Consider the following 24,255-nt stretch of genomic DNA (forward strand, 5'->3'; position numbering starts at 1 on the left):
CAAGTCACTGATCTAACAGCGACAGCTTCAATAGCTTGGGAAGCAAATCCTGGACTGGGAGCTCTAACAACTGCTTGGAAAAACTTAGAGCGGCCTCCAGGATCACCTAGCACTGCCAGCTAGATGGCTTCATTTTCCTTTGGTTGCAGACATTGCCAGCTGGTTGAAAAAGAAAAAAAAAAAAGGCAAATCTGAGCTTAAACACACGCCCCCAAGAGTCCCCTGTACGTAAGTATTCAGTATGGTACTTCTCTCAAAGAACGAACATTCATTTAAAGATGTCTTGAAGACTTCTGAAAAAATCTATTTCCCCTTTGGGTCTGGCATGTATTTGATGGAGTATTGCCACTCTGGTGGCCAAGATATCCTCCCACAATTACTCTCCAACATCTCCTAGTCCACATTTCCTCCTGCCCAAACCCCAACAGCATAAAGTGATAAATCGTTTTCATGCCAGTTGGCTGACTTCTCCTATGGTTTAGTATCAGATCAACAGTAAGAAAATAAGCAGTCATGTTCGTTTATGCAATCACATTTGTTTGGTACTGTAAACAAAGTTGTAAATTCCCTAGCATATTTCTTGCAATCCTTTTCACAGTACTTACACTCTTTTTGTAACATCTGATTTAGAAGAAAAGCAAGCATTTCAAGCACTAGGCTGATAAATATTTACTTGCCCAATCAGAAAAGCACAGGATAGTGAATGTACAGTTTTACAACAGCTATAAGGTATTCTAAAATGAAAGAGGCTTCTGCCTTGCAAAAGGTTTTAATTTAATAACAAACACAAATTACATGGTGTGGTTTCCATATGGATCACTCTTACCAAGTTCTTAGAAATATAAATGTGAATCCCCTCCTTACAGAATCCCACCCCTTCACTGCACTACTAAACGGTCTCACCATGTTTTACTGTATTTAGCCCCACTTCTGCCTGGAGTTTTCAAGAACCTTATCCCCATATTACACCTGGAGAACTGGGACACACAGGTTAAGGACTATCTAAATGGGTTTTGCTATAAAAACTACATCCAGCAGGTAAAATCTCTAACAAAGACGCCTGCAGTACAGACCTAATCCATCAACAAACTATGCCTTTAAGGATATAATTTCCTTTGCAAAGAAGAGCTGGAAGCAGTAAGGGGGTTATGATCCAAATACAAGTTCCTCTCTAAGAGTGCTTTGCATTGACAGTCCTAATACAGTGCATACCAGAGGACCTAGGGGACTTAACCAAAACCACACACCCTGCTTTGTCACAGGCACCTCATTTAACTGAGGTCTAATAAATAATAGATTAAAGCCCTGGCCATGATATCGTATTTTCTCTTGCTGTGATTCTTGTAAAATTGTACAATAAGAATTAAAAAAAAAATCTCTATGAAAGTATATACAAAGATAGTATTAAGAAAAGGCATTAGAGCAGGACTTTGCTTAGACGATAGCTGCTAATGGCCAGGGCATGCTCCTCAGGGAGCACCATGAGCATCTCCTGAGCGAGTGGAAGAGATGCGAGTGCCTTGCCCCTACATGGCATCTGAAAACAACCTGGGCTCTGTGGGGTCCTGTGGCTGCTTTGGGCTAAGCGACCGGAAACCAGGGCTGCGGCAGGGGATGGCCAAAGATAAAGACCACAGGGCAAACTGCACAGTCCCCTGCTGCGTGATGAGCATCATCCACTGCTGGCTTGAATTTCACAGATTAAGGCAGTGCAACAGCGGTATTACTGAAGTAGTTTTGAGTCATGCTCTTAGGTGTTCCTGAGTTCCAAGATTTTTTGGTACTTTTCCACCAAAATAAGAAGAGTCTGATCAGAAGTGATCATCACAAACATCAGCAGCTGCTATGCATAGATGGTACTGATACGGAGACAGCTGGGTACACATTTCTGCGGTCATTTCCTTGATGAATAGAGTGCACTGTTGCACATAGAAATGACATTGTAAGCCTTTCTGGAAACACTATAGGTTCAATCTTGATTTGAATGACTGAAACTTGTCTTTGAGACAGAACGACTCCAAAATCTGTCAATCCTTCTCCTATTGGCATTCCACTCCTAGGAAGGCAGTGGCTTTCACCAGCAGCTCTTCAAACCTATAAGACACGCATCTGACTCTGCAGAAGGTCACAAGTAACACATCACTTAAGCGCACCGGGAACAGAGGTTTTTAAAGGAGTATCTGTTCAGCCAGCTAGGTCCTTTCTCCAGCAGGAGCCAGAAAAACATGTCCTGAGCCCTCTGGGAAAACTGAACTGCTAAGTATTCTGGGCAGGCAATCCAGGACAGTTGGCAAAACAGCATGTGAGTGAAAGAGGAAATCTCAAAGGCTAAAAGGGAAGGGGTCAAAATGTGAGCATGCTGTAGTCCGCTCCTAAAATGGCTTTACCAAAGGGGAAGTTAATGGGTCTTCCCTTCATCTACAGGACGCATTCTCTCCCCCCATAAGCTATCATTTAAAGAATCAGCTAGTACTAAGCAAGCATGCTATTAGCTGTTGATATTTAATAACATAGGAACAGAAGCCACAGTCCTGTACTTACCAGGCCTCCTGATTAAGGGGAGCACTGTAACTAACAGTGCCTTTGGCACTTTGACAGTTTCAGGAGGTTAGTGCAAATTTCTGACAGGATATGCACATCAGTGCTTGACTGAATCACCAACCAACCCTTCTGAACAACAACAACAACAACAAAAAATTATAACAGTCTTGTAGTTTCAGAAATATAAGCAAAATTATCAAGTTTGCTCACAAGGTAGTGCTTCTGACCTTTAGATAAGGGAGAGTGGGACAGCAGCTTCAAGTCTTGGACAGTTGAATTTCTCCATTGTACCAGCAAAATGAATATTCAGTAATAGACATACTGGTGACCCAGTCAAAAAACATCCAAAATAACCAAAACCCCAGTACCCCTGGCACAAAGAGGACAACTGTCAATAACATGGAGCTGATAAAGAGAAACTCAGAGTCCCTTCTAAATTCAAACAACCTAGGTCAGTAAACAGAAAAGGCTCAGAGCAAGGACAGAGCAATTTCTTTCTGTAGAAACCACATTTATGTTCTGTGCGACATTCTGAATACTAAAATCAGTTACGGAGGTCTCAGCCCTCAGAAAACAAATCAAAACAAAATGAAAAACAAAACAAACACACACAACCCTGCAAAACCATTTCCACAAAAGCAACAATCCAAGCTACAAAAATCTGAAGATACCACCTACATTAACCAACTACAAGCTTTTAAGTGTTGTTAAAACACAAGGGCAGAGATGCAAGGAAATACATGAGCAAATGCAAAAGCAAGACAAACACATGAAAATAGTTTTCCAAGCTTCCTTCTAAAGAGATGAATTAGACCATGGAACATGCTCATCGCATGGAACAGGGTGAACCAAGTTGGAGGCAATGCTGGAAATGCATACAGCAAAGGAACTTTGAAACCAGATTCTTCCAAAGGTTCTATTCATCTTTAACACTGCTTATTCTAATATTATTCTACAACTAGAAGGTCTTATACAAGTGTTACACAATCATATAGTTTCCACAGTTCCACTGAAACACGGATGGGATGTTTGTCACTGCAAAGCTGCTTCTAGCAGGCAAGCTACAGTAGCTCAAAGCAACAAGATAAACCAGGCAGATGTCAGAGCTCTCCCGCTGAGTGCTTTAGCCTGAGCACTCAGTTTAGCAACATGAAGATGTTTTTGCTGGCTGCAAGAGGACTTCAAATGGCTTGTCTACAGAAATTACTTTAGAGGAATATTACACATGACATCATCCAACTACATTAAGTCAGTTCAATTACTGCTAATCAACTTAGAATATATCTGTGTAGTTATTTTTAGAGGTTTTACAGAGGTTTATTAGGAGAACATATTCTAGCACTCCCTTTATTAAGATGCCATGATGTTCAACTATTTTGAAATAGGACAATTTGATTTTGTATAACATTGAGATTTCTCAACAGGTTTAACTTTTCTTACATTCCGCAGGATTAGTTACTTCTGAGGACAAATGTCCATTGATTAACAATGAAAACATACTGGTTGCAGAGAATTTAATTAGAGGACAGACTACAGATTGCCAGGTCTAACTATCCAGGAATTTGCTTCTCCCTTTTCATTTGAAGCTCAAGGAAAACAGTGAAAATCCTGACAGCACTCAAAGCAGTAACGTTTTTGTTTACAACACTCACAATAACATATGGTGTGTAAAGTACAGTAAAGTTCCCAATAAACACACTGGCATAGACAGTTTTACATTTTGACACTGGATGCTGCTGGGATACAAGACCACGGGTTTATTTGACTGAACAGAAGCTTAACGTTTTCTTTTGTGACTTGCAGGCGGAGCAGCTCCCAGGTCTGGAGCAAGGCACAAAGCCCAGTCCTCGTGCACTGCCACAGCTAAGGACAGCCAAGCTCCTTCCCCTCAGTCAGCGTGCCGTACTGCGGTGTCAGTACTGCAGCTGCACAGGGCTCTGTGCACCCCTGAGGGTACTGCAGTGAGTGCAGCTGTGCACGCAGCCTCAGCAGAACAGATCCCACGCTATTTGCTAATGCACAATAGATAGCCAGCATCACATCAGCATGGCAGATAGCGTACCATACAAACACTGAATAAGAAAACTTTTCTAATTATTATGGGAGCGGGAAAGGGGAAACCTTCTCCAACCTCTTTAGTTTTCACTCTCGTTCTCTTTAGAGGAAATAAATTTAAAAGTTATTTTCTGCCTACCTATTCCACATGGACCTTGTCTTACCTCTCATGCCATAATAAATCAGGAGTGAATCCACAAAAATAATATTAAGCCAACATTAGCAGAGTGAAGATAAGTTAAAGAGAAAGCAAATAAAAAAAAAAAAAAAGACTCACCTTCCCACTCCACTTCCATACTCTTTTGAGGCTAGGTTTTATTACTTGACCAACATTTTTTAAGGGTCTGTTTTACTTTCTATGCACATGTAACTCCCATTACTGTCAGTGGAAATTATGTATGCACATCAGTAGCAAAACAGACTGCAGGATATTTAGCTCTCTAAGGTATCCATGTCCCTGTTACAGTCATATTTCAGGAGAAAAGCCAACAAATGTATTTGGAATTCTGCCTTTAAACAAACACTGTTTTACAACAGACACAAGTACAAGTACTGATTCTTCTAAATGGAAGTAATACCCAAGAGAGTTCTAGTTAAACCAATGAAAGAGTGAATTGACAGCATTTATCTTTCTCCACTATTCCCAATGTTTCAGTTTCACATGATAAAAGTGATGAGAAATATCAGGGAAGAGAAACAAAGACGTGATTTTCCAATAAACTGTATGCTGAAATGGTAAAAAATTTACAGCAGTGCTTGAAAATAGCAAACAAGGCAATTGTGATATTTAGTTACTAGAACTAAGAGTCTTTATTTACTATGTTCAGTGCATTTCCATTCTCATACCACAAAGAGCTTTTACGATATTAGATCTCTATCTCCATACAATAGGGGAAGAAACATAGGGTGAAATGGTAGAGATTTGACCAACAACTGAAACGACAAGGAAACCATGTTTCCTAACTCCTCATCTGACATCCATTCCACTGTAACACTTCTTGACTAGTCACTGTGATGCCAGCTCAGCAACCAGAATCCCATCATGTAGGTTACTCATTTCCACATAAGAAATCCCAACACGCAAAAGCTCCCAACTCTGACAATAACCTGTTCTTTCAAGTTCTTGTTATCTTTCACTGCATGAACAAGTCTCTTCATCTCTCCTCATATACCTACACTGTTTTCATTCTAAAGCATCTATATTCACATGGCTCTTAAGTGTTCTTATACTTCCAAGCCTAACAGCAAAAAATGCACGTTGGCAGCATCGTATTCATCACTGTATGCCTTAAAATCAGAGGAAAGCACTTGATTTCCAGTAAGAGCACGTCTTTTCATTCCACCACTAATCATCTGACACCACAGTGTTTTCCCCTAAACTACATTTAATTTTTTTTATTAAGAAATTAAACCTAATTACGAAGGCAGGGCTATAAACTACAGTGTCTTTGGGCACAGGCACTTGTCCTGCCAGCTTGCTTACCATGTGATTACATGAGCAATCGTGGTTTCTAAAACTCTTTATTTCCTCAATGAACTTACTGCACTCCACAAGCCAAACGAAATTCTGACAGGGTCTCAAAACCAACACAAAAGGTGAGATTGAGATAATGGAAGTTTTGCAGCTAAAATCTACAAAGCTTGATCCTATCCAAAGTTATTTCACTTCAATCACAAGGGGAAAATTCGTAATAGACCTTAAGCTCCCTTTGAACACCTCTGTTTGAAAAAACAGACCCGCATTAGCAGTGTATTAGAAGTTACAAATGCTAGTCTAGACATTACAGCTACAGCCTCCTTCTTTAATCTTCTCTGACTCATATATATCTGCATGCACCAGGTTGTGTTTGTCCACATGGTTTTCTTGGTAATTTGAATACCTCAAGGACCCTGGCCTGAAAATTGCTCTATAAATATCCAGTGCATCAGTTTTACTTACAGAAGTGATTAGCTGAAGAATCTGAGCTGTTACTACCTTGAATAGGAAATAAAATGTCACCCAGAAAGCCATAAATTATGAAAGCTACTGTTAAACACCTCAACTACGCTGCAAGTCAGAAAAATGTAGGCATATTATTTGGAGAAAAAAACAAGTGTACATCTTCACTACAAAAACATACCAATCACTTGTTTTATTAAACAGCTATAAGCTTTTCAGCCAACAGCTACTTTTCACAATGTATCCTTCCCTGATTTATCCTAAAATGGATGAAAATTTGTTGATGTGCTCATTCAGGGATTTACTATTTATTTATTAAAGAGGATGAGTCATAAGGATTGGTCCAAGCCCTTTGAAGGCAGCAGAGTTTGTCATAACATTTGTACAAAACTTAAACTTTTTTGGCATGTGGTTATCTTATTTCCTACCACCTTTAAAAATAATCATAAAAATAAATCCTCCCCTTTCCCCCCTCCCAATCATTTAACATTCTGGAACCAAAGAGAACTGCTTGATTCTCAAGTAACAACATTTTGAATTTGTAAGGGATAAGTCAAACAAATTCCTTTGGTAAAACTCTTACTTGTACTGGAAATACATCTATTTTAAGATTAATTTCATCACTGTCAATCAGCTTGCAAAGAAAAAATCAACATAGACTTGTTGGCACATCATATAGTTTTCTGTAAGGCATTTGTTAAACAGTGTAGCTACACTGTAATAATGTTTTTTACTGTAAATCTGTTTATTTCATTAGTGTTTTTTTCCCCTCTTTTCAATAAATCTCTTTTGCATGTGGTAGCAGTGGAACCACTTCAATAATACAACTCCTATTCTGTTTTACAATGACTGTGAAGGGATGGCATTGAATTTTGATTTATCTTTGGCAGAGCTGGTAGAGATGTATAGCATGTTAAAATGTTTGCATTTAAACACACAAGCTACCATGTTTCCCTCTTTTTCACAGTAGGAATGATGCACAATGATCAGTAACAGAGTTTTTGATACATGGATCCAGCAGTTTTCTAATAAATCAAGCAGCCTGATGAAGAAAGATATCTTAAGTTGCATTGTTCTCAGGAAATTAAAAATGGTTCATGCTACATGATACGTATCAAGAGTTGTGAGTAATTATAATCATTGCCTAGCAAAAACATTCTACTTCATAGTTTTTTTTATAGTGTCCGTGACTATCATATCTAAATGCCGCCTAAGTAAATTACTTCTGTACTCAAAGATTCAGAGTTGCTGTAACAGAAGCATCTGGACTCTGCATCTACCTCCAAAAGGAGCTTCTCAGAACAGGTGTCTCCTCTTAAATTTTGTCTTGGACACAGTGTTTTACAGGGTGTTTTGGAGACTTAAAGTAGGTTCCTCCTGTCTCCAGCCAGCCTTTTCATCACCAAGTTTCCCCATGAGCACGGAGTTTGAGTCTGCATTTTCGTGTGCTTTACTTGGTCTTGCCAGAAGTATTATGTCCCAAGAAAATCAAGGGTAACAATCTTGATCTAGACCAAGTCCACACTCAGTAGAAATGCTTTGTCGGTCGCACCTCTGCATACACAGTAAACATCACTTCATAGACTCAGCCTTCTCTTCTCCAAGCAGAACAAGCCAAGTGTCTTCAGCTGCTTTTGATGTCATCCCCTCTAGAACTTTCATCATCGTTGTTGCCCTCCTTAGTGCACACTCTAACAGAGTTAAGTCTTTCTTACATTGTGGCACCCAAAACTGCACACAGTGCTCGAGGTGAGGCCACACCAGTGCAGAGCAGGACAACCCCTTCCCTCAGCCAGCTAGCGGTGCTGTGCCATCAGACGTGATGTGCCTGATGCGCCCCATGATGCAGTTGGCCCTTTTGGCTGCCACGGCACACTGGTGACTTGTGTTCAACTTGCTATTGCCCACATCCCCCAGAATACCTTCCCGTGGAGCTGCTCTCCAGCCTCTCATTCCCCAGTCTGTGTGTATATCCAGGGTTGCCCCATCCCAGGGGCAGAAAACAGCACTTGCTCTTGCTAAATTTCATGTAGTTGGTGACTGCCCAGTCCTTTAATTTGTCATGATCTCTCTCTAGAGAGATCTCTCTTTGTCAAGGCCTCTCAACAGCTCCTCCTAATTTAGTACCATCTGCAAACTTGTTTAGTATGCATTCTAGTCTGGCATCCAGATCCTTTATAAAAAACATTGAAGAGAACTGGCCCTAAAACGGAGCCCTGGAGAACTGTACTGGTGACTAGCCGCCAGCCTGACGTAACCCCATTTACTATAAACCCTTTGAGCCTGACCCACTAGCCAATTGTTCACCCAATGTCTCTGAAGCAGACAGCGACAACAGCAACTACCTGGCTGTCAGGCAAAACAACTAGCTTCTGCGTATCAGAAGCAACCTCAAGTGATGAGCAAGGAAGTATGGATGGAACTGTCAAGTGAAGAGAGCTAGGTACAGTTTGTTTCTAAGAAAAATCAGCCCTCTGAAATATCCTTTTATGGCTTGCTATTACATCAGATTTTCCTTGTTCTTTTGCTGCAGCTCTCTTTAAAAAGAAAATAAACCAAAAAGCAAACACAGGTGTTTACTCAAGGATCAATTCACCTGCTGTTCTGCTGCTCCACCTGCCCCGTCACCTCAGTACCAACTCCAGCCTTACAGCTGGGATGACTCATATTTGCATGAGTACATTTTTCAATGATGCATTTTCAGGTGCTTGTTTCTGCAAAATGAGAAGGAAGGATAAAAACCTTTCCTTAGTACCACATCACTTGTCCATTTTGCATCCATCTTTTACCTTTTTTTCAAGCACAAAAAAAGCACAGTAGCTGAATCCTTCAGGCTTCTGAATGTCAGGCTGATGTGCAATTCACCCCTTTGTAATGAAAGGCATCATAATTCAAGGGCATCTGCATCATCCTCCCCCAGATAACAATTTACTGAGGCAGCGAAAGGGAAAGAGCTTTCAAAGTTTGTTGCAAAATTTCAAATCTGCGTTTGAATGGAGTTGATGGATTTCCAGAAGCAGAGTGGAGTGATCTGCTTTGAATTAGCCATTATCTTTTACATCCCTCCATGTTTCCTGTCATCACAGAAGAAGATGAGTTACCCTTTAACTTACTGTAGAATAATCTCTGACTACCAGCAAAAGGGTAGTTAATGCTATTGGCAAGGATGATTTAGGAGACAATTTCAAAGCTCGGTTAACTATAAAAACAGAAGTCCTACTAGAACAGCCTCATTCATTTCTGCATACCGAGTGCGAGGAAAGCAGAGCTTAATACCACAACTGCTTGGAGATGTGACAACACGACGAGAAGTGGTCATTTCTTTTCCCACCACTTTCTCACTGACAAATGTATCTAGCTTTGCTGACAGGAAAAAGTGTTAATCAACAGTTGCTAAAATATGACACCTAAAGTATATGACATCAGTGCCCAGAACTGCCCTGGACCAGATCTGGCAGGCCTAAGTGTACAAAGAGGAAATCCTTACCTTACAGATTAATCAGACTAATCCTTACTTTACAGATCTCCAATTTAAACAAACCAAGCCAAGTAACCTGACAGCTGCACACAGACCAGACAAACCTTTAGTATTTGAAAACAGTTTGATTTTAAATTTAAGCATATTTTTAAAATTTCTATAATGAAAATGGCCATTGTTTCAGAAAACTACTTGACAGTCTTTTTTTTTGTGCCTAAACAGCAGCAAGTAAATGCTCTGAAGTTCACTAGACAGCCTGAAGCTTTTGTTTGCTTTGACTTTTTTCTTGATGAATGGATTTTCTTATACACTGTTAAATATGCATGCTATTTTTTTAATGCAAAACAAACAGACAAAAACAAAACAAAATAGAGGGGCAGGTAGGCACTTTATATAACATCTTTTTAAGACAACAGTCTAATGACCTGCAGTATTCAAAATTGGTTACAGAGTATCACCTCCTACAACAGAGGTTCCCTGCATTTTGTATGATGATACCTCTCATAACCCTCATCCTTTCTTTTAGAACAACATGTATGTTTATCATCAATATCGTAATTGCAAGCACCACTGAAATAGTTGTTTAAAATGACTGCGTGGTTACTTCATGGATAACTATGGTTGACAGACCATCCACAATGTGAGGCCAACAGTTCAAGAACCAGAGAGCAAAATGTAACATGTTTTCCCTGGACATTCAGCTGCCAGGAGCACAACACAGAAACACCAACATCAAGAGAATGACCACCAGCATCCCTGCATCATGTATTGAGCTAAAACATGATTTAAGTACCACCACCCTACGGAGTGAAACCAAGCAAAACCTACAGACACTTGGTTGCATACTTGACAAGTTGCAAAATCATGATGTCCGTCACTGTCCGTTTGTTTCTCGTAAAGCCCAAATGGATAAATGCTTTGCCTAAACAACTCCACTAAAATGATCAGCAATGAGGGAGTTGCCAAGGACCCTATTTAAATGACTTTTAAAGACTTCAATGTTAAAGTCTCTGAGATAAATGGGGAAATACCTCCCTTTCAGTTTTTATTCCAAAGTAATTTGCAAACTCTGGAAGTTGTCACTGAATTTAGTTTTCATTAATTAATGTCGGGAAAAACTACACTGATGGAAGGAATGGAAATCACTCTCAATGTACATGTTCTCCTGAAGCACACATAGCAACTTTAAAAGGAAAACTGAAACTAAAAAACCCTTCTATTAATAATAGTGGCAATTTCATTCTTGCCTCAATTATTTTACCATCTGCAGGCTAATTGAAGTCTAGAGGAAAACACAATCTTCATTAATTGATGTTAGAAAAGAATATGACCCCATTAAAAACACTGGTGAACCATTATATGAAAATCTTGCCCATTCTGCTTTTGACAGTACTTTGTGCATAGACAGTTTCTTGTCTTCACCTTCACAGAGGTCTGTTTTTCCCAGTTAAGTAGATCTGCCATCAGCAACAGAAAAGAAACAAGCATTTTAACACTAACTTTGCTGGAATGTCCCCAAACATAACCATACGCAGAGAAGCTGGAGTGTACTACCTGCACTAATTTATGGGTTTGGGTTTTTTTTGTTTGTTTTATACAATTATTTTGAATTTATTCACTCTTTGGCAACTTAATTTTTTTTCATCTTTTCTAAAGCACCAATACATTAATACATTTGGCGAGGATTGGTCAACCCAAACTACATATGGGCTTCTAAAAAACAAAAGCACAAGCACAAAAAAACTTCAGAGTTATCAGTGTTTTAGGCTACCCGTTCCTTAATACATGAGTGTATCCACTTCTTATCTAGTGATATCTATGGGAAGTCTTAATTAAAATTGCCAAAAGGAGATGTCTGTCATGAGCAAGTAAAGATGACATGTTTTGTGGATTCTCTAAGCCAACTCTGTAAGACTAATGCTCCTTCCTGAAAAAGACTTAAGTCTCAAGGTTTTCATTCTATTGAAAAACTGATGGTGTTCACAAGCTATTCAAAATCAGGGGCGAGGGGGGAGATGAACAACAACATTTATCCCAGACAAAATTCACATGTCTAAAAGTCACAGATGCTGTTGACAGTGTCTATTCTATTTATCAGAACATTTGGAAAGGTAATCACATAGCCCAGTGCAATTCCATTTTCAACAGCAGTTCCACACATTTGGAGGTTTCCATCCAAATCCCAGAAAAGTTGACAAGTTAACAATTCTGCTTTAAATGAAAACAAACTAGGATTAAATTCAGTCCTTGGAAAGGAAGAATGTAGTCTACTACTTCTTCTTACTGATTTTCTGCCTCTACCTTGTCTTCAGAATAGGATACAACATACTGTTATGCCATACTGGCAAATACATGGTAAACAAAAGTGTCCTTCAAAATGGGAAATAGGATAACATTATAGGATTGTACCATTACTACCCATGGTTTTATTTTGTAAAACACCACCAGTTCCTTCCACAACACCAGCGCTGCTGACCAACAGCAGCTAAGTAGCTCATGCCCTAAACTCCATTTTAAATTACGTGCATTTAAACTTAAACAACTTAATTTGAAAATGCTGTGGAATTACAACAAATTCATTGTTGCAGTGAAAGACAACCGTGAAACAGAACCAACAATGAAAAAGTACAAGATGAAGTTATTCAAAGATTATAATTTAGCAAAGATTTTATCTGCACTGATAAAAAGGAAAACTGCAGAAGAATTCTCAGCAGCAGAAGTCAGAGACAAACGGTCCTGACAACTGCAAATTAGGATTCAGGGTGTAAAACACTGATGGTAGAGTTACAATCCTGGCACTGATTTTGCACAGTCCTTGTGCTATCATTACCTTCTCATTTAGTTGTAAGAGCTGCTTACCCAAACCATAAATCCAGTTTAACTCTTAAGAAAATAGATCCTCATATCCTATGTCTATTTCGGTAAGTTTTATCACTCCAATGCATTTCCCTCACTGACAAAAAGAGCTCTGCCTCTATTCATCTGGGTGACAAGGTTAGACCATAGGCATATAGAATTTTTTCAAGGCCCTAATTGGAAATGCTCAGTACAAGTGCGCAGTCCCCAACTCATTGCCTGAGATTTGAGAACTGTGAGCATGGTATTAGAACTTGATTTTTAAAAAAGACAAAGACAACCACATATCAATTATATCCCCAGGGAAATTCTTGAAGACCCTGGAAACCAGAAACTCCAGAAGCTTGCCTTGACATCAAAGGCATCCAGCTCCTGTCTACTCAGCTGTTGGTGATTAACAACATACGTATTTTGATACTGACTCTCAAATTGCATTGAACACAGACTCAAGGTATCATGCTCTCTTAAAGAGCGCTGATTGATCAAACACCAGGCATTACCTTCAGATATACAAAGATTGTATTCATCCTATTTCTTACACCCTAAGCACAAAATCATCAGTCAGAAGTTTCCTTCAGAGGTCATCTAACTCACCAAAAGTAGGAATGAGTATGCATAACTGACTTCAATGCATTCTTGTCCTACCTGTTCTTAAAATACTCCCGGTGACAGAAATCCCACAGTGATTGCAGCCTTTGTGAATGAATATTGCCAGTCATTTCTACCTTTCTTCAAAATCAGTATTTCTTTTATTTCTTGTTGTTATCCTCTGCATTCCAAGAGGTATGAAAGCCAAAATGTACCATTCAAAACTCGATACTGCCAGTCTTCGTCAGGAGATGATGTCGCTGTGCTAGATGGAGTTTTAGTGTTAACTCCATATGGTAATTCTTGCATCAGCACCACCACCAAGGATCAACATGGAAAGAAAAAGAAAATCCCATCTCATTAGGATTCTTAGTGACAGAACGCTTCACAAAATAAGGAAAAGTCCTTCTTACCACTCTCTTCATTATTCTGACGGTAACTACTTAAACTGAGTTTGGGATTACTGGCCTAAATACTTCACATACATTTCCTTGATTGTCTCCTGGAAGCCATGTCATAGACAAATAAACCCTGAAAGGCTAAAAGTACAGAATTGTATAGCTTCTTATAATCTGCTTTCAAATTGTCAGGTAGTTAGAATATCTATATCATGATGCCAAGATTTCCTGTGCAAAGGCAAAGGATGGAATTTTTTGGTACAGTGAAACAGAATTCCCACCTAGCTGCATGATGCTAGAAGGCAAGGCTTGAACAAATTTTTGAAAAAATATTGTCAAAATACAAACCAAAATGGAACCTGTGGCAGCCAGAAAGGGGAGAGGGAGATAAAGCAAGAAGTAAAAAATCTGAGGCCTTCCAGACTTACTTTCTTTAGGCATTTACTGCCCTGACACTTCTGGTCCAGTTTTCATTTCAAATTTTAATAGACTAAAATGTAAGAAGAGAAGTAGTTAAATAAGGACCTTTACCACAATAATAACAGGCTGGATCAATACTATAAGGAAAAAAATGTTTTGTTTTTTTTCCTTTTTTTTTTTAAATAGAGGTTTTATAGGAAGTTTATATTTAAAATCCTTTAAAATCCCTTAAAATCCTCCTTGTTGAATTAGCAGAAAGTGTTTTAAATGTGTTTTTTTTTTAACATTTGTATATATTTTTAAATACAACAGAAACTGGAAAAAAGTACGGTATAAACTCTCTCCCTGCTCAAAAAAGTCCTTAGCAAAGCAAATTAGGACAACTCTTCTGCTCTTCTCCAAGGCAAAAGTTGAGCAAAGCAATAAAACCGTTTAGAACGCTTTCTCATTCAGAGCGTGTCAGCAATGCTGAATTGAAATGCACAATAAAATTTATATTGGAGCTATATTGTTCCCCCCTCATCACTTTAAAACTTATGTGTTCAAAAGCAAAATTTAAACAAATTGCTTTTTTTTCCTTAATTGGGATGAATCATTGTACAGAAATCATCTCCCTTGGTCCTTTATGTCTCAACAACATCCACAGCCTCAACTAGAGAAGCCTTTACCCTGAATTACTCAAAAGCAGTAACAGGCAATTATAATTTCTTTATATTTGTTTCTGTATTTCTTTCCAAAGATAGTGCTTCCAAACTAGCTGGATCCTTTGTATCCAGGGTGACAAAGGAAGTCTGAGATATTACATTTAATTGTAGTGCATTACTAACACACCAGGAAAACCTGCCTTTTGGAGCCATGACAGTTGTTCATCTATGTACACTCCAGGAAAGGGTAAAAAAAAGAAATTTGTGACCTAAACGCACAGCCACAGTTTTAACTTTGGGTGTGTCTGTGCAATTCAATTCAGAGCATGCAAGACTATTTTAAAATGCTTTGCTGGGACAGGTTAATCCTAAGCACGTGCCTATATTTCTTGCTAAAACTGGTCCTGATACCTCAGAGATGTGAGAAAGCTTGGCTAAAGGGCTTTCCAAAACAACATTCTTAATACCAGAGGTGCCAAAAGAACATTTTGTTGGTGTCACTAATAACAAGCATTGAACATTTGCTCCAAAAGTTCTATCAGATCTTTGCAGTTATCACAGTACAATTTCACGTGACAGAACCAAAACAGACAACGCCCTTTACCCAAATCCACTCTCATTCCCCTGTCAATTGATTTTTTTTTTTTTTCAGAAAAAAGATCCTTTTCCTTGTAAAATCCACCAAAATTTTAAGCCTTCTCCTGATTAAAGTTTTTTATGCTCGCCTTTCCACTCCCTGGTATTTATATTTCATGACCAGCACCCTTCCGTCTTACAGTCTTGCAGACCACAAAGCAATGGCAATGTAATTTAGAAATATTTTTATATAATTTGCCAGTGTCTGTTTTTATTCTTTGTAAAAGAAAGCTTGATTACAGCCCTAGAGTACATACACATTTCAAACTCTCCTGCTTTGAGATGACTGTCATTATGTATTAATCATTCTATACTGGGTATTCCCAAACAAACATGCATAATTCATTTCAAACAAATTCAGCTATTTAAAGCCATACATGAACGTTATGGGCTAAGTTTATTTAAGTCTAGCTCTTCTTTGACTTTGTGTTCCATTTTATTTGTACTAATCAGATTTCTTTTTCCCCCCCCCTCCCTTCTGTGCCAAGCCACAGGAACACTGGTGGCCAGTATCTGTCTCCCAAACACACAGCAGCAATACAAAAGTTATTTTCAACCTGCGAAGTAATTTTTGAGGAACAGTGTGTGAGGATGGCGATGATAACCTACAGAATCAAATCCATTCTCACCAACATTTTGTAAGCTACTCGTATGTCTTAAATCCTCATTTCTCTTTGCATAAATGCTTTTCAGTGTCCACTTGTAGATAATGGGATATAGAAGGCCACCTTACCAGTAAAAGCAAAAGAATCCTGAAGCTAATCACTATGGAGGTATACTCTTAACTGAGTCAAAGGGAACTGCTCTACAACAATCTTGTCAGGCACCATTCTCAGAGTCTCAGCTCTTGATAAAGGAATGGCACCCGAAATTACGCATCTACTCTACAGAAAAAGAGAGAAACTTCTTAGTGTCTTAAAGACACTGAGATTTAAGTCTCATCTCCAAAACAGCTTTGGAATGGTGCGGACAGGAGTAATGGCTGCCTGCTCTAACTCAGTGGCAAAATGAGTCTGTAAGGGGTTTCTGAGCTACGTGAAATTCTGGTCTACTGATGTCAGCATGACTTTTGCCATTTCACACAAAGAGAACAGATAATCAAATTGTCTATATAAGAAAATTTGGTGTCTCTGAATTAGGAAAAAAAACAATGTTTAATCCTATTATCTGAGAGTAAAATTTGTCTCACTTAGAAGAAAGCCATAATGGACACTAAAAAAAACACCCATTACAGCAACACAAGCAACTTTGTTATATCAGTTAAATATAATGTTTAATTAGTTTTCTAAATGCATACACTGAAAAGCCATTAGACAACCATTAGGAGTAATATATCCATTTTCTTTTTACAATCACCTGATTTAGTTAGCCAAATTTCTGAAGTAATTCAGTCAAACAACATTTTTGGCAATATTATCCCAGTAAAGCTTCTAATTCCCTTTTTTGATTGTGATCACTACAATTTTCCCTTAAGCTTTAAAGAGCTGATGAACATTTTTAGTTCAGCAGATTTACCTAGCACCTCTTTTAGGTTAAAAGAAAGAAAAAGAAAAGCGTCCAGTACAGTTATGGTTCAGAAATCTGACACACTATTTGTGTTTTTTTATTGTTGTTGTTGTTGTATTTTGTTTTGTTTACAAGTGATCTTTAAAAAAAACAGTTTTGTGTTCTGTGTACATGGGGGGAGAAGACAACTTATCTGAAGAATAGGATAGCTGTAGATACCTTTAACAGTACTTTTAAAACATCTGAACTCCAAAAGCAGCAATATCCCACTGGCTATTCACTCCTCAGCTGACTTACTATTTCACTTTTTAGTAACAAAAGTTTTCTTAATAACCTTATTAACTAGCAACCCAATATAGCAACCTAATAAACATTACAACTTGTCAAAAGGTTCATGCTGTAGCGACTTTGCCAAAACACTGTAGAAGCGGCCAATAGATCTCACTGACAAAGGACAAGATCTGGTTGTAAAAATGAAGCCTCTGAACAGATCTTACTCTATAGCTTCCTCCAGCTTCTCTGATGCTTTGTTTTTGCCTAATGCACGTGCCATCACTCTAGAAATTCTGTAAAGTTTTTCAGCACATTTTCTCCACTTTGTGCCAGCCCCATTATGCCTTGGGTTTGTTATATACAATCAACAGTATATATGATGTGCAAAGGAGCGTTTTATTGATGGCAGCATTCTACCAAAGAGAAAACTAGAGATAGAGCGAGACACAGAGCAAATCTGTAGTACAGCTGTTAACTGAACTTGAATCCTGATCTAACCAAACTAATACGCAAATCTCAAATCTATCCTTCTCCTATGGTAAGTGCTTTGTTTATCCTTGCAATGCTCCAGTTGTTTGCCTTCCAAAATGTAAGAGAGTTTTAAATAATAAAAAAAAAATACATCTGGAGAATAAACAATTTCAAATTTTATTTTGAATAACGTAGTGAATTTTAATGTTCTGCTTCTGCCAAACCAAGGGTAAGTAAAAAGTAGGAACTAAGAGCAGTTCCTGACTCTGCACCACAAACATGTCAATGCTGAAGCAGCATGCTCTGAATATAGCACCTTGTTCACTTCAGCAAATTACTGTCTAAGTTAAAATCGGTTTTGCAATATTACAAATAGACCAACTCAATCAGCAGTGCCGGGCAGTTTGTTACATTTCATAAACAAAAGACAATGCCAGTCGATCACCAGCTGGTAACAACACCCTCGGTTCTGCTGGAAAACTTAAGAATGCCAACGTACGAATGGAGCAAACCTGCTCTTCATCACAGATGGACTCTAACCACCTTTGTGTAAAAACACAAAGGGGCTCAGCAGAAAACACTGAGCTCCCCTAGTATTTTTCCCAACCCGTGGCACTTTGGCGTTAGCTACATCACGCGATGGGGGAGACAGCAGCCCCGGAGAAGTCGTAGCTATGGATTCTTGCTTACTGACTTCTTTCTCCTGTTGGTCTATCTCCTTTTGAATACGCTGAATGCATCAAACCATAAAGTTGCCAGACAAGATATGGAGGAGAGATCTACTGACTGTTTTCCCCCAAACAAGCTCCAATCCTACACGGACCAGAATTTGTACTTGCCTTGTTACCAGCCTGAGCAGTGGTGCCAGGAAAGCAAGTACACCAACAAACGAGCAAATCCTTTCACTCCTGCCAAGGCCCAAAGCAGGGAGGAAGAGGGGGAAGAGGGAGTGAACAAAATACATGTTTTCTCATCAGTCCTGTCTGTTGTTTCAGTAAAAAGAAGAAGAGAAATAGCAGACTGTAATGTAACACGCAGATGGAAAACAGAATGCTGGCATACTGCTCAATGTGTATCTAGTATTCAGGTGCTGAAGCAGCACTGGCATATGAGCTGACTGCTTATGTTAATACTACAAGAAATTTCTGTTAATCAAAGCTTAATGAATGTGAGCTTTAGCGTTAAAATGCTGTCCTTTCATAATCTTCATATTAATTTCCTTTACACTGTCTTTATGTTAGTAACAAAACCCACGAATGAAGCCAAAGACCAAAAGCCCAACAGAATGACTGGCAGAACTAATCAAGCCAATGCTGAATATTGCCCTATAACACACAGTGAGAAGACAAGGCAAATACAGGCATCTGAGGTACAGAAGGTACAGCAAAAATAACCATGGAAAGTAAGGGAATTACATATAGCACAAAGATGGGTCCTATAGTCGTGGTTTTAAAATCTCTCCCCCAAAGCAAAAAAAAAAAAAACAAAACAAACAAACAAAAAAAAACGAACAGCCCATTACTGTTTGTGAAATGGAAAAGCCTACAGGTTATGAACTTCAGTGCAAAAGTTGTTTGGTGGAAGGACTGGAAGGTGAAGAACCTAGCAATGGGAATCAAGTGGGGAGAGACACGGATGGCGCAAGGCACCTTCCCCAGACATCAGGAGGAGTGCTGGGGTTAGCCCTGCCACCAGCTCTGTGAGTGAAGCAGCAGCTTCATGGCCGCACAGGCAGCAGCTGGGGACCTGAGCGAGGGGAAGCACTGGCACCACCAGTGGGCAGCTAGGTGCCTGGAAAAGAGACAGTGCATAAGATACTAAACCTAGGGACAGAGAAAAATAACAACATAGGAAAGAACCAAAGGCTCTTATTGATATTTCTTTTCCTCCTAAAAAGAGTAGCGGGGGTTGAAGTTTCTTCTCAGCTCCTATGCCCTCTCCAAACGTGATATGTAAGATCTAACAAAGTACCACTCACTTTTCTCCACAGATTCCATTTTCCCTTGCCCTACAGCCAGGAATATAATCTAAAGAAAATAAAATGAGAATCACATATTGTCTGACCAGATCACTGCCAAAATGACAGGCACACAAACAAATTTATGTCTATCTTTAGCCTGGTCTGTGACTCAACTCAGTGGCCTGTGCTCCACCATTTGATCCGATTAGCACTGTTTTGGTCTAAAAACATTAGTGCAGAGGCTATCTTTTTTTTGGAAGAATCGCATAGGTGTTTTTTTTTTTTCAAAGGAAAACATCCTTTTTCTATCAAGAAATACAAATATTACACTAAATATCTAGAGTTAGGGGAGAAGAATGTCAATATTTGCACAGTTGGTTTCTAAAGTCTGTCCTTGATCTGAATGCATGAGTTGAGCCAGGACTTGTAAATTATAACCAGTCAAAATAAAACATTAACAGTAACCCTAGCAGCATGAAAGTGCACAGTAAGAATCGGTCCCACATAGTGCTTAAATGAATACCAGAATTAATACATTCATCAGTAGTTTCAGATCACAGTCAATAAAATTAAAGTTTTAAATAGCTTGTATTCAAGAGAGCTTGTGTTCAAGTTGCATCCCTACTATTTACATGTAGAAGCATGTTTCCCTTTCATTCTTATAAAACACGCATAGTGTAATGCTTACAAACTTCATTTACTGAAAACAGATCCTTTAGAAAGTACTTCCTTCAATAACAAAAATTACTTTCCAGATGAGACAATTGTACTAAGCGTACCCCACATCCCACTTCTGAAAAATATTCATATTCATTCTATAACATAATTCTGCATTTCTTTTAATTGATATTGATGAAACAACAGTAGGCTTAACCTGACAAGAGACATTACTTTTATTTTTTGCATTTCTAGGCTGCCTCATGTCAATATCAGTGCCTACAAGAGACTCCCACATTGCTCATGATGCAGAAGCAGCAAGGCTGCAGCCTTTCTGCTTCAGAACAAATGGTCTACTGCACTTCTCAAAGCCTGCCAATAGAAAAGAACCACATCTGATCCTTGCAACCAACAGCATGCTCACCAGATTGATTAATCCAGCTCACCTAGTAAAAGACAATCTTATCCAAGTTTAAGAAATCTCTGGATTACCTGTGAGCACCCCTCTTAAGAACTACTGCAATTCTAACCTTTCCAAAATGCCACAGGTTAGATAAACCAAAGATACACCAACAGGAGCTGAGTGCAAGGGTATCACTGTATATTAACCTTGGGTGGCAATCCTCTATGGCCAGGTGTAATGCAGGTGAGAGAGATTTCTTCATAGCGTCCAGTGAGGGCATGGCACACTCAGCATTGAAGAAACTCCAGACTTCCCCTAGGATGGAGCTCAACAAAGTTTGACTGCGTTCCTCCCTCTGCCAGGGCACCGCGGCATCACACACAAGTTTCTAAACTAGCACTCTTTGCACCTTGGGATTTTGCTAACGCCCCCAAGACAAAACGACTGATCTCAGTCCTCTTGTCAACTCAGCTTTTATTACATAAATAGGAATTAGAGTCACACATCTAAACAATGTGAAACAGTGCTTCTCTAGCAGCAGACACCCATATGACATTGCTAATATGCTAGACTTCTTGCAATGACTATGAATACAATTACTCTAAAGTACGATCTAAATGTATACAACTTTTCTTCCCCATGGTTTTAGTAAAAATTAAGGGGAATCAAGCATGAAGCCTCACCAGTCAGAGCTGAGAGAGTAAACAAAAATAATATTTACGGTAAGTATAAGCAAGTGGTATTAAAAAAGAAATCTACTTGGCAGTCTGTCCAACTCAAATTAACTTCTGTAATATTCCTCCAAGCTGTGGACAAATCCAAGAGTTAACACTTCATGGTCATATTTAATAACAACAAGTCTCTCATTGAACTGATATCCATCTGCTTAGGTTGGATACTTAAAGAAGAAAGGTTTAGATATCTATCTGGAGTAGGGAGAAGACACAGAGACAACTCCCTTCCCCACCCACAGTTAGAAAAGTAAAATCAAATGACAGTCCAATTGAAAAGGATACACTGAAGAAGAAGAAAAAAGCCATCGGAATAAAGCAGCTAAGGAGGGTGGTCTAAGCATCCATTGTGTTTAGTACATACAATTTTCTAGGGAATCACAGCATGGATAGGAGCAAGTTCATCTGTCCAGCTTAAACTGAAACCACTGAAAATCATTTTCAAGTAAATGCACATGCGCTATTTAGACTAAATAAACCATACCCCTCAAACTGAAGATCCTGGGTAGATTACATTTCTCTTAGCTCTGTCATAAACATGAAAGAAAATGGATTTGCCATAAATACAAAGACAAAAGTAAAGCAGCATGATAGATCATCCATTAGCAATACAAGTATGGCTAATTCTTCCTGACAGTGAAACGACTTGGGATACAACACATTCTATTTATTTATTCATTTTTAATAAGTACTTAGACTATGCATATTCTACCTATTTTAGTTGCAGACATCCTAGGTCTGAGCACCAGAGAGTTTTTATAAAGATCAGAGGGTGATAAAAATAACATACCAACATGAGAAAGAGTAGGGGCAACTTAAATATTTTAGCATAGAAAATGAAAAAAATAAAATAATGTAAAACAGAGGCTTTACAACCTCTGACTTACAAAGAGTAGTTTAAGATGGGGTGAACTACTATAATTAATTTGAAACAATAACGAGAAGGAGCAAGCTGTTGCACTTTTCACAGAGAATCACAAGTACAGCACTAATATTTCACTGTGCTCCGTTGTTCCAGCTGGTGGACTACCGAGCTGGTTTAGGCTTTGCCTTTTTTTCAGAACTGCATTTTTGGTCTGCAGGGTTGTGCCGCGTTCTCGAGCAAACAACAACTTTGATTTACTCATGTAAACACCAGAAATGCATTGGCAAACATTGCCATATGGAAGAAACAGAGATATAATGGGGTTTCTGTTTACTTTAGAAAGTTGACATCTGTGGATAGCATCATCTAAGTTACGATTCAATAACTTTTCATCTTTTGGTCATTTTCACTTATCAATCCAATCCCAATTTAATTTGACGACGCATAAAGCCCTGGGAGGGCGACAACAGAGAAGGAGCGATCTTGTAGAAACTTAAAATAGGAACGCGCTTGAATATTCTTCCCTTTCACATCATAAATTTAAAGAAGAAGGAAACTCACATCTGTTCTAACTTAGCTTTAGAGCTTAAAAAGCAAAGAAAAAGTATTAGGGTTATTCGTACCTCGTCCGCCTTTTGGCAAAGGTTGGCGGAGCCGGACCGGCGGCCCCGCAGCCCCGCAAACGCGCCGGGAGACCGGCTCTCGGGCACTTACCTCCGCAGAGCAGGAGGAAGCCCGCCGCCCGCCCGGCGGAGGGCATCTTCCCCGCTGCGGGCTCTCAGTCGGGGCTGCCCATGGCCCGGCCGGGCACGGCGCTGCTTCGGGACGGACGGCGCCGGGCTGCCCCCCTCCGCCGCTCCTCCTGCAGCCGGCCGGCGGCCGGGAGTGAGCTGCCCGTGCCCTCCGCGCTGCCGGCGCCGCCGGGGCTCTGCGGGGAGAAGCCCGAGTCAGCGGCTGGGCGCAGCCCCGCGCCCCCCAGCGCTGCCCGGCCGCCGGCACCGCCCGGCTGGGGCCAGCCCCCGGCCCCTCCTCCGCGCCGGGGCGAGGCCGCTCCGCTCCGCTCCCCTCCGCGCTGCCCGGCCCCCCCGGGACCCCCCCGGGGCCGCCCCGCGCCCCGCCCCGAGCATCCCCGGGGGCGGCGGGACCGGCACCGGGACCGCCACCTGCACCGGGGGTCTCTGAGCCAGCCCCCGGCCCCCGGGGGAGCGGCGCGAACGCACCAGGTGCGAGACAAAGCGGGGACGGGCGCTGCGGCACCACCACGCATCCGAGCGGCCGCCTCTCACCCCCAGCCGAACACATTAAACGTGTTGAATAATTAATCCTGGGGAGAGGAGACGATTTTTGCTTGATGGTAGGAGGATGCTGAAAAGAGATGAGCTCTACCTGGCAGGCGACCAAAGTAAGCCGGAATGCGAGCATCCCGCTGAGCGGCGAAACGCCACTTTTAAACCGCAAACGGGAAAAAAAAAATTAATAATAATAAAAAAAAAATCAAGCCAAGGCAAAAACACCCTTCAACAACTCAGCGACAGGTCTGTTGAGAAAAGCAGCCCCAAAAAGCCGCCGCTAACAGCCCCCGACCTGAGCATCGAGCGCAACGCTACGGGACCGGCCCCCGGCCAGCAAAACAGCGCCGGGTCCCCCCCGGCCGCGACCCCCGACCCCCAGAGCGCCCCCCCGACCCCCCTCGGGCAGCCCCCGCAGCAGGGACCCGCCGGGAGCAGCGCCAAAGGGGGCGCCCGGAGCTGCGAGGAAAACCCGGCCCCCCCCCTCGCCGCCTCTCCGACCTGCCGGGATTTGGCTCCCTCGCTCCCCGCGCTGCCGTCGCCTC

At 40.4% G+C, this 24,255-nt stretch overlaps 1 protein-coding gene across 1 annotated transcript in view; it reads right to left on the minus strand.

Moving 5' to 3' along the window:
- Positions 1-23,270, minus strand: part of RET (ret proto-oncogene) — an 83,106-nt gene extending 59,836 nt beyond the window's left edge. Inside the window, exon 1 of the mRNA XM_035542914.2 lies at positions 23,136-23,270. Within this exon, the coding sequence (XP_035398807.1) occupies positions 23,136-23,181 (46 nt within the window). The 5' untranslated portion in view covers positions 23,182-23,270. The remainder of the gene's footprint in view (positions 1-23,135) is intronic.
- Between the last annotated feature and the right edge of the window lie 985 nt (positions 23,271-24,255).

The sequence above is a fragment of the Cygnus atratus genome, chromosome 7 (assembly GCF_013377495.2).
Source record: "Cygnus atratus isolate AKBS03 ecotype Queensland, Australia chromosome 7, CAtr_DNAZoo_HiC_assembly, whole genome shotgun sequence".
Classification (NCBI taxonomy): Eukaryota; Metazoa; Chordata; class Aves; order Anseriformes; family Anatidae; genus Cygnus; species Cygnus atratus.